The 11,764-nt window shown below is 41.4% G+C and overlaps 1 protein-coding gene across 1 annotated transcript; it reads right to left on the bottom strand.

Annotated features, from left to right (window-relative positions):
• LOC107569303 (low-density lipoprotein receptor-related protein 12-like) lies at window positions 1-11,764 on the bottom strand. The gene is made up of 6 exons (XM_016255360.1): window positions 11,003-11,764; window positions 6,472-6,703; window positions 5,425-5,627; window positions 3,854-4,955; window positions 3,610-3,742; window positions 1-2,092 (listed from the first exon to the last, which is right to left on the bottom strand). Exons 1-6 carry the CDS (start codon window positions 11,067-11,069, stop codon window positions 1,157-1,159), a joined length of 2,673 nt encoding a protein of 890 aa, XP_016110846.1. The 5' UTR covers window positions 11,070-11,764; the 3' UTR covers window positions 1-1,156.

The raw sequence follows: 11,764 nt of genomic DNA, 5'->3' as shown, positions 1-11,764 counted from the left end.
TTTTTTTTTTTTTTTTTTAAAGTAGCTCCCTCTCAGATTATAACCGGTTATAAATACATATTCGCACATAATTGCAGGTAATGCACCTAGTACCACTGCAGCAGAGACACAAACTCACACTGAAATGAACAAAAGTACCAAATTGTTTTTTTTTTTTTTTATCTCACTTTTTGCAAGCAGTTAAAAGAATAACTTCACCCAAAATGAAAATTGTGTCATTTACTCAACTGTTCCAAACTGGTATGACTTTATCATATGAAATACAAAATTACTTTTTATTTAGTAATTTGTTTACCCCTAAACAAACTCTGAGCTTTTTTCCAGAATGTCCAAGCTGCTTTTTTCCATACAGAGAAATTCATGGGGACACAAAACAAGATAACCCCATATGACTGACATTTGACAAAACAAAAGAAATAAGCCCATATGACTTCTGCATGACTCTTGTTAATCAGTGAAAAAATGGTTGAAATCATCTGATGCCATATCTAATACAACGTACATTTATATGCCATTTGTGCATGAAGGATTTGAGAAATACTAACAGAACAGAGTCATATGGATCACATAATACCTGTATTCACTGTTTAGAAAAGAGCTGCTAGGACGCCATTCACAATAACAAAAGAAAGTATGTCTGGAACAGCATGAGTGCGAGTAAACATTTCATTTTTGGGTCAACCATTCCTTTAATAAAACAAATGTCTGACATCAAAAGTACAAATAAATTAAAGGTTAGGTAACAAATCGCTCAGAGCGCTTGGATGTGTCCAGTCTTTCGTTGTCCCACACTGTCCAGGATAGATGCACCTGTTTGTGCTGCATTCCCATACTGAGAACAGCAGAGCGGCTCACTCTCTACTCTACGTGAGCTTAAATTGACTCTTCAGAAAAATAGACTTTGACCTGGTAAACATCTCGAGGAATACTAATATTGCACAGTGGGACTGGGGAGCTCTCTTACGCTGTATGATCTTTACAGACTGGTCTTTAAAAGTACCTGATTTCTGAAGCTCTTCGTTTCGTAAGAGGACACATGTCTAAAGACACTCAACCTCCGTTCCACTAGGGGGAGATAACAGAAATGGCAAGCTGTGAGCAGGGGCATTTTAGAGTCATATGGGTCATGTACCGAGTCAGGGAGTTCCTCTGAGGCTTAACAGAGCAGCAGTGACTCATCATCACTAGATTCTGTTTTCGCCGTCGCTTCCAGACAAGCGTCTGGGATCCGCGCCGTATGGACAATCCCACAGTGTTCACAGGGGCCATCCCTACCCACCAGCCGGCCTCTGAGAGAGAGGGCAGCAGGGGTCAGCTGGGGCCCAAAGGCCCGCTCCAGGCCTGGTTCCAGCAGGGGCCTGGAGCTCTCATCACTGTCCAGGGAGCTTGCATCCGAGATGGGAATAAGGAGCTCCACGTCGTCCTCATCCTCGCCCCTAATGCCGATACCAGTGCAGCCCACACTTCCTTGCTCCAGTTGCCGCAAGGGGCTGTGATTCTGCCCAATGCCACTTGACCCTCCATCGCTAGAGCGCCCCAGAGAGAAACGAATCCAGCGCAGGCTGCGGGTGACCCGGCTTAGAGCGCTGCCGAAGGGGCTCCTTGCAGAAGTAGTAGTAGTAGTAGTAGTAGTAGCACACGAAGATCCAGTTACTCCAGAACTTTCTGAGATGCTCTCAGAGATGCTGCTCTCCCGGCTGACCAGTGGAGCTGAGCTGGCAGACACTGAGACGATGGCTTCCACTGCTGTTGTAGGGGGAGTTTTCTGTGGCAGTGGGGCCATCAGGCCTCCAACAGCTCCAGGGACATCCCTGCGGGGATGCTGCTCACTCTCAGTGTCCGTATCGTCAGAGTCCAAGGGCAAGAGTCCGCGGTGAGATCCAAGTCTCTCTGGCTCACGTGCTGAGGCACTGCCATCATGACCCTCTTCAGTGTCCGCAGACACCAGTGCGAGAGAACCAGACTGCCGTGAACGTGTGAAATTGAACAGGCGTCTCCAGATGTTGCTGTGGCGTCCTGTGGTGGGGAGTCGGATTGAGGTGAATCCCAGCTGAGAGCGAACTGCCAGTCTTAGGTTTTCTAAAACAGATGCCTGAAAGCAAGAACAACAGGGAGCGTTACCTAAGGTCATCTATAACATGCAGGCCAGCCATCATGCTTCATACTGTCTGGGAACTTTCCAAGGTCAGTCTGACAGCACCTTGGTGCAAGTTTACCAAGCCTATTGTAGAGAAGGCTTGGCTCATAAATTTTCACTTAGCCAATACGCCAACTAAAATTTAGACATTGGGGAGTAAAAAAAAAAAAAAAAACTCAATATGCAAGAGATCTTTAAAACCAACACAAACCCCTGAAACTTCAAATCAAAACAGCAAAACTTAGCATCTTAGACATGTCTAGACATTTCAGTTACTCCCTAAACATAGAAGGGTGAAAGTCACAAGTTTTTGCCACAAACAAAGACCGTTTACACCAAGGGTGATAACTACCAGTGTTGGGGGTAATGCAATTCAAGTAATTTACTAACTTGCGTAAATTACATAATCCGATTACTGTTTTCCAAGTAACTAGTAAAGTAACATATTACTTCTTAATTTACAAGAAAATATCTGAGTTACTTTTTCAGATAAGTAACGCAAGTTTTCCCATTTTTTTCCACTGATAGCTCTCCTGTCCCCATGTTGAGAGAAATCAGGAGTGAGTGCAGAGGTGTTGTGTGTGCTGTGTGAACATGTTACTGTAGATCTAGACTAAATGTGAACATGCATTTACTCATCTCACCTGCACAAAATCAGATTCAGCATTCCTCAAAATTAATGAAAACAGTGACATGCAAACTCAGAATATGACGCAAACCTGCAATAATTAAATAAAAATATCCTTTATGTATTTAATCTCATTTGATTAAAGAAATGTCTTTACTGCTAACCTTCGATGATCAAATTCAACCATACTAATAAGCAAAAATGACTTTAGATAAACATAACATGAACTTTCTTCTCCTATGTCCTGTTCTTCATGCAATCCAGAATGGCAACAAAAACTTACTTTACAGACGTGAATTTACATTTCCTTCATCCTGAGGCTTATTCATTTCAGGGCTTTTTGGACATTTGCCAAAAATATAACTTTTTTTTTATTAAAAACAATCGATTAAGCCCAGCCCAGACGAGAAAAAGCAACACAAAAGTCTTTTTTTTTTCATAAAAAGTAACCAAGTAGTGCAATTAGTTACTCTTTTACAGAGTAACACAATATTCTAATGCATCACTTTTAAAATTAACTTTCCCCAACACTAATAACTATAATGTTTTAAAAATCATTCTAATTCTATGAGAATAGAGAAGTCTACACCACAACTATAGCAGTAACGACAAAGAAAAACAATCACTTTCAAAACTACTTTTCCAGCTGAAGGAAGGATTAAAAACATTGACAGCCAATCAGAATCCACTCAAGCATTTAAAGCGACAGACAACAAAACTGTAGTGCGTGCTTCTAACAAACAAATCCTTATTGTGCGTTGATATGAACGCTAATTTAGTTATCTTTATAGTTATATTTTTTGTCTGAACGGGCCTTAACTACACAATTATGTAGTCTTCATACCTGGTTTCCAGAGCAGACAGGAAAATCTTCCACTGGGGGGATCAGTCCTTGAGCAATCAGCTGTCCATATGATGGAGGAGCTTCTCTTCTCAGTAACTCAGCTTCCACTCTAGAGAGCTGAGTCTCAAATGACCTGGAAGAACAACCAGTGCATTAATTGGTAATTGATGAGAGAACAGTCACAACAATCCAGTTCTATTTTAGCTCTAGTCTGGCTAGCTACACAACAAGTGGCTTCGCTTACCTGCGCTCAAACATCCTGAGTGAGTAGAGTTTGCATGTGCAGCCCAGAGCAATGACCAGCAGCAGGCCGCAAATCAGACTCCCAATTACAGCGGCTGTGATGACTCGTGTGGGTACGATTACCGGGCAGCTCTCCTCATCGCTTCCGTCCCCGCAGTCGTCTTGAGCGTCACACACCCAGCTTTCAAAAACACAGCGGTTGTTCTTGCAGTGGAAGTTTCCAGGTTGGCAGAAAAAGCAGTTCTTCTCATCAGAGCCGTTCGGGCAGCGGTTCTGGTAGTTGCACCGGTCAGAGCGTGGGTAGCAGGCACCGTTTCGTGAGCATGGGAACTCGTCTTCCTGGCAGTTGCTGCAGTTGAGCTCGTCCCTGCCATTGGGACAGTGCCAGTAGCCGTCACAGCGCTGTTGTTCAGTGTAGCAACCCCAGTTCCCTCCACATGGGATTTCCCATGGCAGGCAGAAACCGTCTACTTGATACGTAACGTTAAAGCCTCGAGCTGCATTGATTTTGTCAGCATAAAAGTGTATCCGAAGCTGTCCTGAAGATGACACCACCGCTACAGGGGCTCGAGAGTCGAACGCTGTCAACACACGCAACAGACGCCTGGGGTTTTCCTCTAATCCATCGTAGACTTTAACATAATCGCCATAGCCTGTGCCGTCCAGCTTGAAGTCCATAAAGCGCAAGATAACCTTACGGTGGTCACCAGTGTCGATCAGCCAGGTGCAGTTACTACCAGGCGGATAGAAGTCAGGATAGTTGGGCGAGCTGAAAGTACCGTAGAAATTGTGCAGCCATTCCCCACAGGTTGGCACGTCACAGTCAATCTCATCACCCAAGTCCTGACAGTCAATGCTGCCGTCGCATTTGAGCGACTCTGGCAGACAGGTGTAAACACGGGTGTAGCGTGAGAGACAAGGGAACTGGTTGAAGGCGCAAGGCTGGAAGGAGAAGAACGCGGAGGGATTAGGCTGTACGCACAACTCCTCATCTGAGTTATCGCCACATTCATCCATGGTGTTACACTTCCATGACTCTGGGATACACTTTCCATTAGCGCAGTGGAATTGGTCAGGCTTGCAGCTGGCTTCTTCGGATTTCCCTACAAATTACACAGATATTACCCTTTAGAAAAGACAAACCTTAGCAATGTTTGGTTACTGACTTTTTGGAATATCTATGTTTCATAGGATGTTTATAACATGGTCAACAGGAAAAAGTAAGTCTGAGATCTATAACTATAGTCAGCATCAAGTCAAAAGTACCCACGAAATTCTGGTCTCTAAACATGACTTGGCACCCCCCATTCAATGCTAGTCTGTGACATTTAATCCGATTTCATCTGGCCAAGTGGAAATGATTGAGATTTAAGTTTGAGCAATGACAATGCTTGCCTTAGAAAAAAAAAACCCGATTCAAGAATGACGTTAATGCATTCAATGTTTTTCAGTAACCAAATAAAATTTAAGAGCGAGATAATTTACTAGTGTTGCATGTCAGTGTGAGACATCTCAGTAACTGCATCCTCTCTGATACAGCTGTATCTAAAGGGATATTTATAGCAGGTCTACCTGTTATGTAAGAAAACCTGAAGCCTTTTCCAGTCATGCTGTCATCAGAGTGGAACTTGATCCACACGTGATCCTGAGAGGAGATGTATGGGGCCGGAATAGACGAGCCACAGGCCCGGTACCCATCCAGGTTCTTGTAGGTTCCAATGGAGATCCAGTCCAAACCACATCTGTGCGAGCTCTGAATTTCAAAGTCCTGAAAACTAAAAGTACCACCGGTTTTAAGTACAGGAACATTGGGTATGTGCATGACAGTATGAAATACAGTTTCCCTGTCCTCAAGGAGTTCATTCGAATTAGACACATGATTGCGTCTTGTTGCATCACATGCCTCAAACATCAATAGATCAAGACTCTTATTGTTTACTGTATAGTTATTAAGAATTACCAATTAAGAAATGGTGCCAGTGCCACACTAAATACCTATAAAAAGAAAGGTATACTTGTGGGACACGTGTCTCGCTGAAAACTGTACCAATCATCTTTTTAAGACTATCCTAGTCGCAGAATTAGTGAGTTGCTGGGTTTACCACAAAAATCGCATCCTGTGAAAAAAAAACACCCATTTGGTCTATTTCTGTGCCAGTAACCATGGACACCATTCTCGGATAAAGACGCAAACAAACACTCTGGTTGAAGCAAACAGGCAGTGCAGGAATAGAGCAAAAAGCTTTCAAAAAGAGTTGAGGTGGCAGCAGCTTAAAAAATACATACGAACTGAAAATACAATCCAATCCCCTTGATAATTCAAGAGATGCTGTTCTGCCTTATAACATCTGTTGTAATGACAAACAAATAGATCCCCAAAGTTTTGCATCTGTATCTAAAGAGGCAGATTGTTTTAGCAAAAGCAGTTGTTTGCATTGGTACAGAGAAGCAGACTCCACCAGCACTGCAGGAATTCACAGTGACTATGACAAATTCAACTAAGAGTCTGCGGTTAAACCTGTAATTAAGGAAAACTGTGAAGGACATATTTTATTATTGATCAGCTCTTGACTGCGTCAGTGGAATGGCAAATATTGCAGTATTGTGGCGAGGTGTTACCTGATGGTGATGATCTCTCCAGGGTTGGCCCTGATGTTCCAGCTGCAGTTGATGCGAGAAGGGTATTCAAAGGGCCAGCCAGGGCTGGTTATCACTCCACTGGACGCCCTTATCTGCCCCGCTACATCGCCACAGGCTGAGGAAGACCACAAAAATATAAGGATTAAGACCCTGCATGCATATTTCAACACATAACGGGTGATTAAAGGTAGGGTAGGCGATTTTGGAGAGGCTAGCTTTAGGGCGGGGGGTTACAATTTATAGTGTTGTTGATTTATATTTATATTGTGAGGAAGATACTTAAAAAAACAACAACTTTGATTTCAAACTCTGAATTGAATTTATTTTAACTAAAAAAGACAAGTAAACAGTCAGTAATAAAATAATAGAAAATTACAAGCATTGGCACAACTACAATAACAAGATACAACTAAAATGAACTGTGCTTTAAGTTTGTCAGGTAGGTATAACAGTAATTTTCAGGTACAGAAATACCACAGAAACGGAATAATCTATTTAACTTTAAAATAACACTGGTTAGTCTTCAATGTATAAATAAACATTAATGACAGACAGCAGCAGGTTTATTTAGGTTGCCGTCTCTTTAAAACCTCATGCGCGGCTCTAACGGCTACACATGTTTTGTTTCTCAACTGTTTACATTCACTTAATAGCCTATAACCGACAATGTTTAGTATAAATCGAATGTTTACGTGAATACTTATCAAGAATACTTATGTATTTGGCCGTTTACACGCAATAAGGAGCAACACAACTTCATTCTGTAGTCTGTGCGCGCACGCTTTGGGTGTGAGCTCCAGTGTTGCCCAGTCCGCGGTTTTCCCGTAGAATTGGGCTACTTTAACACTGTTGCCGCGGGTTGTAGCGACTCCAATAACATGATATTTATCCCCTGGATTGCGAATTTTAGCAAAAACGTGTATTTTACCCCCCGTAACGCGATTTTTAACTGGGGACCCCCTCGAAACGCAACTGGGCTAGTTTTGAGCAGCGATTGGGCGGGTTTTCTTGTAAAAACCTGGCCACCCTGGTGAGCTCACAGAAAGGGGTCTCACAGAGAGCGCGCAAGTACTGAATTGAGCACTTGAATGTTTAAAATTGTAAGACTCAAATGCACATGCAAATGATACATTCCATCATCTGTCCTGAGCGGGAATTTCCCGCACTACAAGTGTGGAAACTGTGGGAATCAGTAGAATTATGCGCAATCCCGCACCGAAATTCAAGCCCTGCCTCCAGAACACATGCACGCGCACAGGCAGACCAGAGGCTAACCAGCGACTAGGAATGTAACGATTCACCACGAGCCGGTTGAAAATAGATACAAATATGTGACAATTCAAATCGGTTGAGATGTTAAACGAATCGCGATACATTTGGTGGTGGGAGTTTATATGAATGAATAAGAATTTATACAACAGTTCGTTCTGGTTCTCAAATCTGATTGGTTGAGAACCGTGAGATATTGTACTGGTATCGCTACAGGAACGCCCTTTCACAATTTTGTATCATTCCGCTTGTTCTAGCCAGGTCTGTTTTTTTTTTTTATTATTCACTGAGCTAATCGTAGAGTACGTTAGTTAATATAAGAAGAAACGTCTAGCTTCACGGTCTCTCATTTGGATGCACGTCTTGCCGCATTGTTTCTCTCTTATAACCTCATTATTTATCACTAATAACCTAACTGAAGCAGCACATGCCCTTGATGCCAATTCTAAAAGTGACGTGTTTAACTGTCAACTTGAGCTTTGAATCCGTGGCAGAAGGAAGTAGTTCCGGACAAAAGAGGGTTTTATTAGGCACTCCGTTGTTTCTTGCTTAATTACACACATGTTCCGTCTAACTGTTGTATAAACGCAATATCACTCTTGTACTCGAACGATACCGGCTCTATATCAGCAGCTGTGATTAGGCCAGAGGCACGAGGCCGCAGGCTGAGAAGAGCTATCTAGAGTTATAGAGCCGGTATCACTCTCGCACTCGAGTGATATTGCTCATGTATCTCTGAGGGGAACTGACTGTCTTTAGAAAAGTTTAGATGATATTTTCTTTTCATCTCGTCTCTGTATAATTCATATTAAAGCAGCGTTCATAAGCGTTGCTTTGTTTACAGCGGTAACCAAGGAAAAGCTGTATTGCTTCTGTTCCATGAGCGCCTCCTGCTGTCAGAGAGTGAATCTGCGTCCCATTCAGAGCTTCTGCTGTTTGTTTCGTGCAGATGTTTTATGTAGTATAGTTTCAGAAAACTAAAGTCAGAGCATTCTGTTTTTGTTTTAAAATTATACAATATAATTTAGATTTCAGTAGAACTTGCCAAAAAACAGCTCATGCTGCATGTATTCAGCATCTTTGTTTGGATTGTGATTAAAATGCAGTGGTTGCCTCTAATTTTGAATAGAAAGCGCACAGGCAAAGCCTTTGTTTATATGAAGTTTTTTTTTTTTGTCTCATTTGATTAGATTTAGGGTTTGTTTTAAAATTTCAATTTAGTTTTGTTATGTGACATATTTCTGGCAGGAACAATGTGTAGTCATTATCAAACCGATATTAAAATATCCCATTTGTGTGTGACAGACTGACCCAGAATGCTTTCAAATTCAGAGACCAATTCAGAAGACGCAATGCTTCACTTCAAAATCAGAATGCAAAAGAAATGCTGTACCTACTTTGTAATTAAGCCGACAGCATAACCAAAGCTGATTGCCATATATTGTAATGCATGTACACATGTAAGAGATGAAGCCATGAACAGCAGGCCTGCATAACCCTCGGATAATATTTTGATCTGTTCTGACTGATCGAAGCTTTGAAAGGAAAACCTTTGCAACTGCTAAACTTGAAAGATAATGCTAGAAAATCACCATCAACAAAGGGACTGGATTAAAAACCTGGCTTAAGTCTTGTGTGGCCATTGGCCAACATATGCAAAAAAATTCAACTTGTATTTTCATATCAATTCCAAATTTTAAAAGTGAGGTCTGAAGGGAGTGATTTCACTATAATTCAGTTGTGAGAGACTGGGGCAATTCCTATAGCAAATAAGTGATGTTTCCTGACTATTTTGGCATACTCTAGTATGTCACCTTCAGCCAAAATCCAACAACAATACAACCTAATCAGATGCAACCAGTATCATCTAATCGCCTGACCTAAAATAACTGAGTGGGTTAGCAATTAAATCTCTGATTATGTTCCAAAGGCATACTACTCTTCTTTTTCTGCAGTATACTGTAGGCATACGGTTTACAATATACTACTTTTCTGTATGCATGCCCACAGAAAACCCTAAGGTTAGCCCTGAAGGGCATGCATTGTTTGGGCTTGTTGATCATCTGTTGGGGTTTCCCTCACTTATGGGGCTGCTTACAGCAGCTGACTGCATGATGGGAGCACAGCAAAGGGCTTACGGCCCACATGCAAACACAGGCATGCAAACCTGGCCGCTGCCACACAACAAATGTACAACAACTGATGGATACGGTGGATATTTCAACTTGCCTATATCAATAGGTCAGTTGTAATATGACCAGCAACAATAGATGCATTACTCTTAACGATACTTCACAAGCAATTAAAAAAATTGCCTAACCCTAACAGCCTGTGTATATAACTCTTCAGTTCTTGGTCTGTGTATTTTACTTTGCTATAAATGTTAGTTATTTGTGTGTTCCTATAACATAATTTTGTAAAGTGACTTTGGGCTTTGGAGAGGCACTATAAAAATAAAAAATTAGTTTGTTGAATTTGCACTTTCTGTATCTGATTTTTTTTTGTTGTTGGATCAAAATTTCAGAAATTACTTGAGATAATGCCGGAAGCAGTTAGATGTAAACATGAACAAATCAATGTATGCTTTTGTTTTTCAGTCAATTTGCATGTAACTGCCATTCAGTTACATCTTAGCAGTAACATTTCCAGTCAAAAGATTAAAAAAAGACACCCTTTTTGTTGAGCAATCAACTGTTTTGCAGCAGATTATGTGATTTGATACGGACAGTTAGAGAGAGGGAACAAACAAAATCAAAAGTGAAAGGAAGATCGAAGAAAAAAATTCCCCAAAACATTTACGATTGAAAATTCCCTATCAGGTCAAATAAACAGAGGTGGAGAGAAAATAAATGAGAAAACGAAGGGCAAAGGAGTCATTGGTTTTGATTTCAGCCCAGATGAAGGGATTCAATCACAGAGACAGACAGACAGACAGACATGAGGAAACAATAGCAGTCTTTGTTCCCTTCATTCACCCCGATCTGATCTCAAAACACAGGCCATGTTATTACATTCACTCTACGTGTCTGTGGCAGTAATTAAATCAACCCTCATTTAACCCCAATGCATGTGAATGCACACTAAAACTGAAATATCCCTAACTGGAATGCACTGAAGCGACATGATTTAGCATGTAGGAAATACTGCATCATACTACAAAGGCTATTTTATTATAACCAGCCATTTTAACGCATGAGGCGATTAAATAAATCATTTTTAATAGAAAAATAAAGCGTCTTACCCATGAAAGCGAAGAGTGCATGCGTCCATAGCAAACAGATCTCGTTTAAGCTCGAAGTATAGGCCATACTAGCTTTAAACGATTAAATGCGCTACGCTGTAGCGTCAGTATCGTTATTTATACACAATATCTGAGCTTGCGAGTATTACCAGAGACAGCAGCTGCTCAACATGTCCCTTTTTTCTACTCCCGTCTTAACAAAACACTGATGTTACAGCCAAACGATCTTCTTATATACACGGCAGTAAGATATGCACACTAAAATAATCGATAAGATCGAATAAAAACGAAATTTCCCCTCACTAAAAACCAAAGTGAGCGAAATCACAATCAGCCTTCCCAACAAAGGACTCGATTATGCTAACAGGCTAATGCTAATGTCAACCTACACCGCTACTCTAACCTACTAACATCAACTCATAGATTCATCGAATGAACCTCGGAGGCCCAACGCACACTTATCTAGTTAGTAAAGCAGCTAAATCCTTTCCGACGTCCATCGCTGATAGATTTGGAGATGCAATGAGGCCTGAGACGAGATCAACACTAATCTATCTATCGCTCATTCCGAGAGTTTAAAAGTGTTAAACAAGCCTAACTCCAGACACATATAGCCACACGCTGATCTACAGCATGATGGCACGAGCTGAAGTCTGGCCGAATCAAATACTGGAAATAAAACTAAATAAAACTGCTCTGACTGTAATCCACACGCCGAGTGTCGGCCTTTCTGGTCGGTTGTGTGTGTTGTTACAGCCGGGT

The sequence above is a fragment of the Sinocyclocheilus grahami genome, unplaced genomic scaffold, assembly GCF_001515645.1.
Source record: "Sinocyclocheilus grahami isolate Dianchi unplaced genomic scaffold, SAMN03320097.WGS_v1.1 scaffold1331.1, whole genome shotgun sequence".
NCBI classification, from domain to species: Eukaryota; Metazoa; Chordata; class Actinopteri; order Cypriniformes; family Cyprinidae; genus Sinocyclocheilus; species Sinocyclocheilus grahami.
The sequence above is the reverse complement of the archived record's forward strand: the minus strand, read 5'-3'. Positions and strand labels throughout refer to the sequence as shown.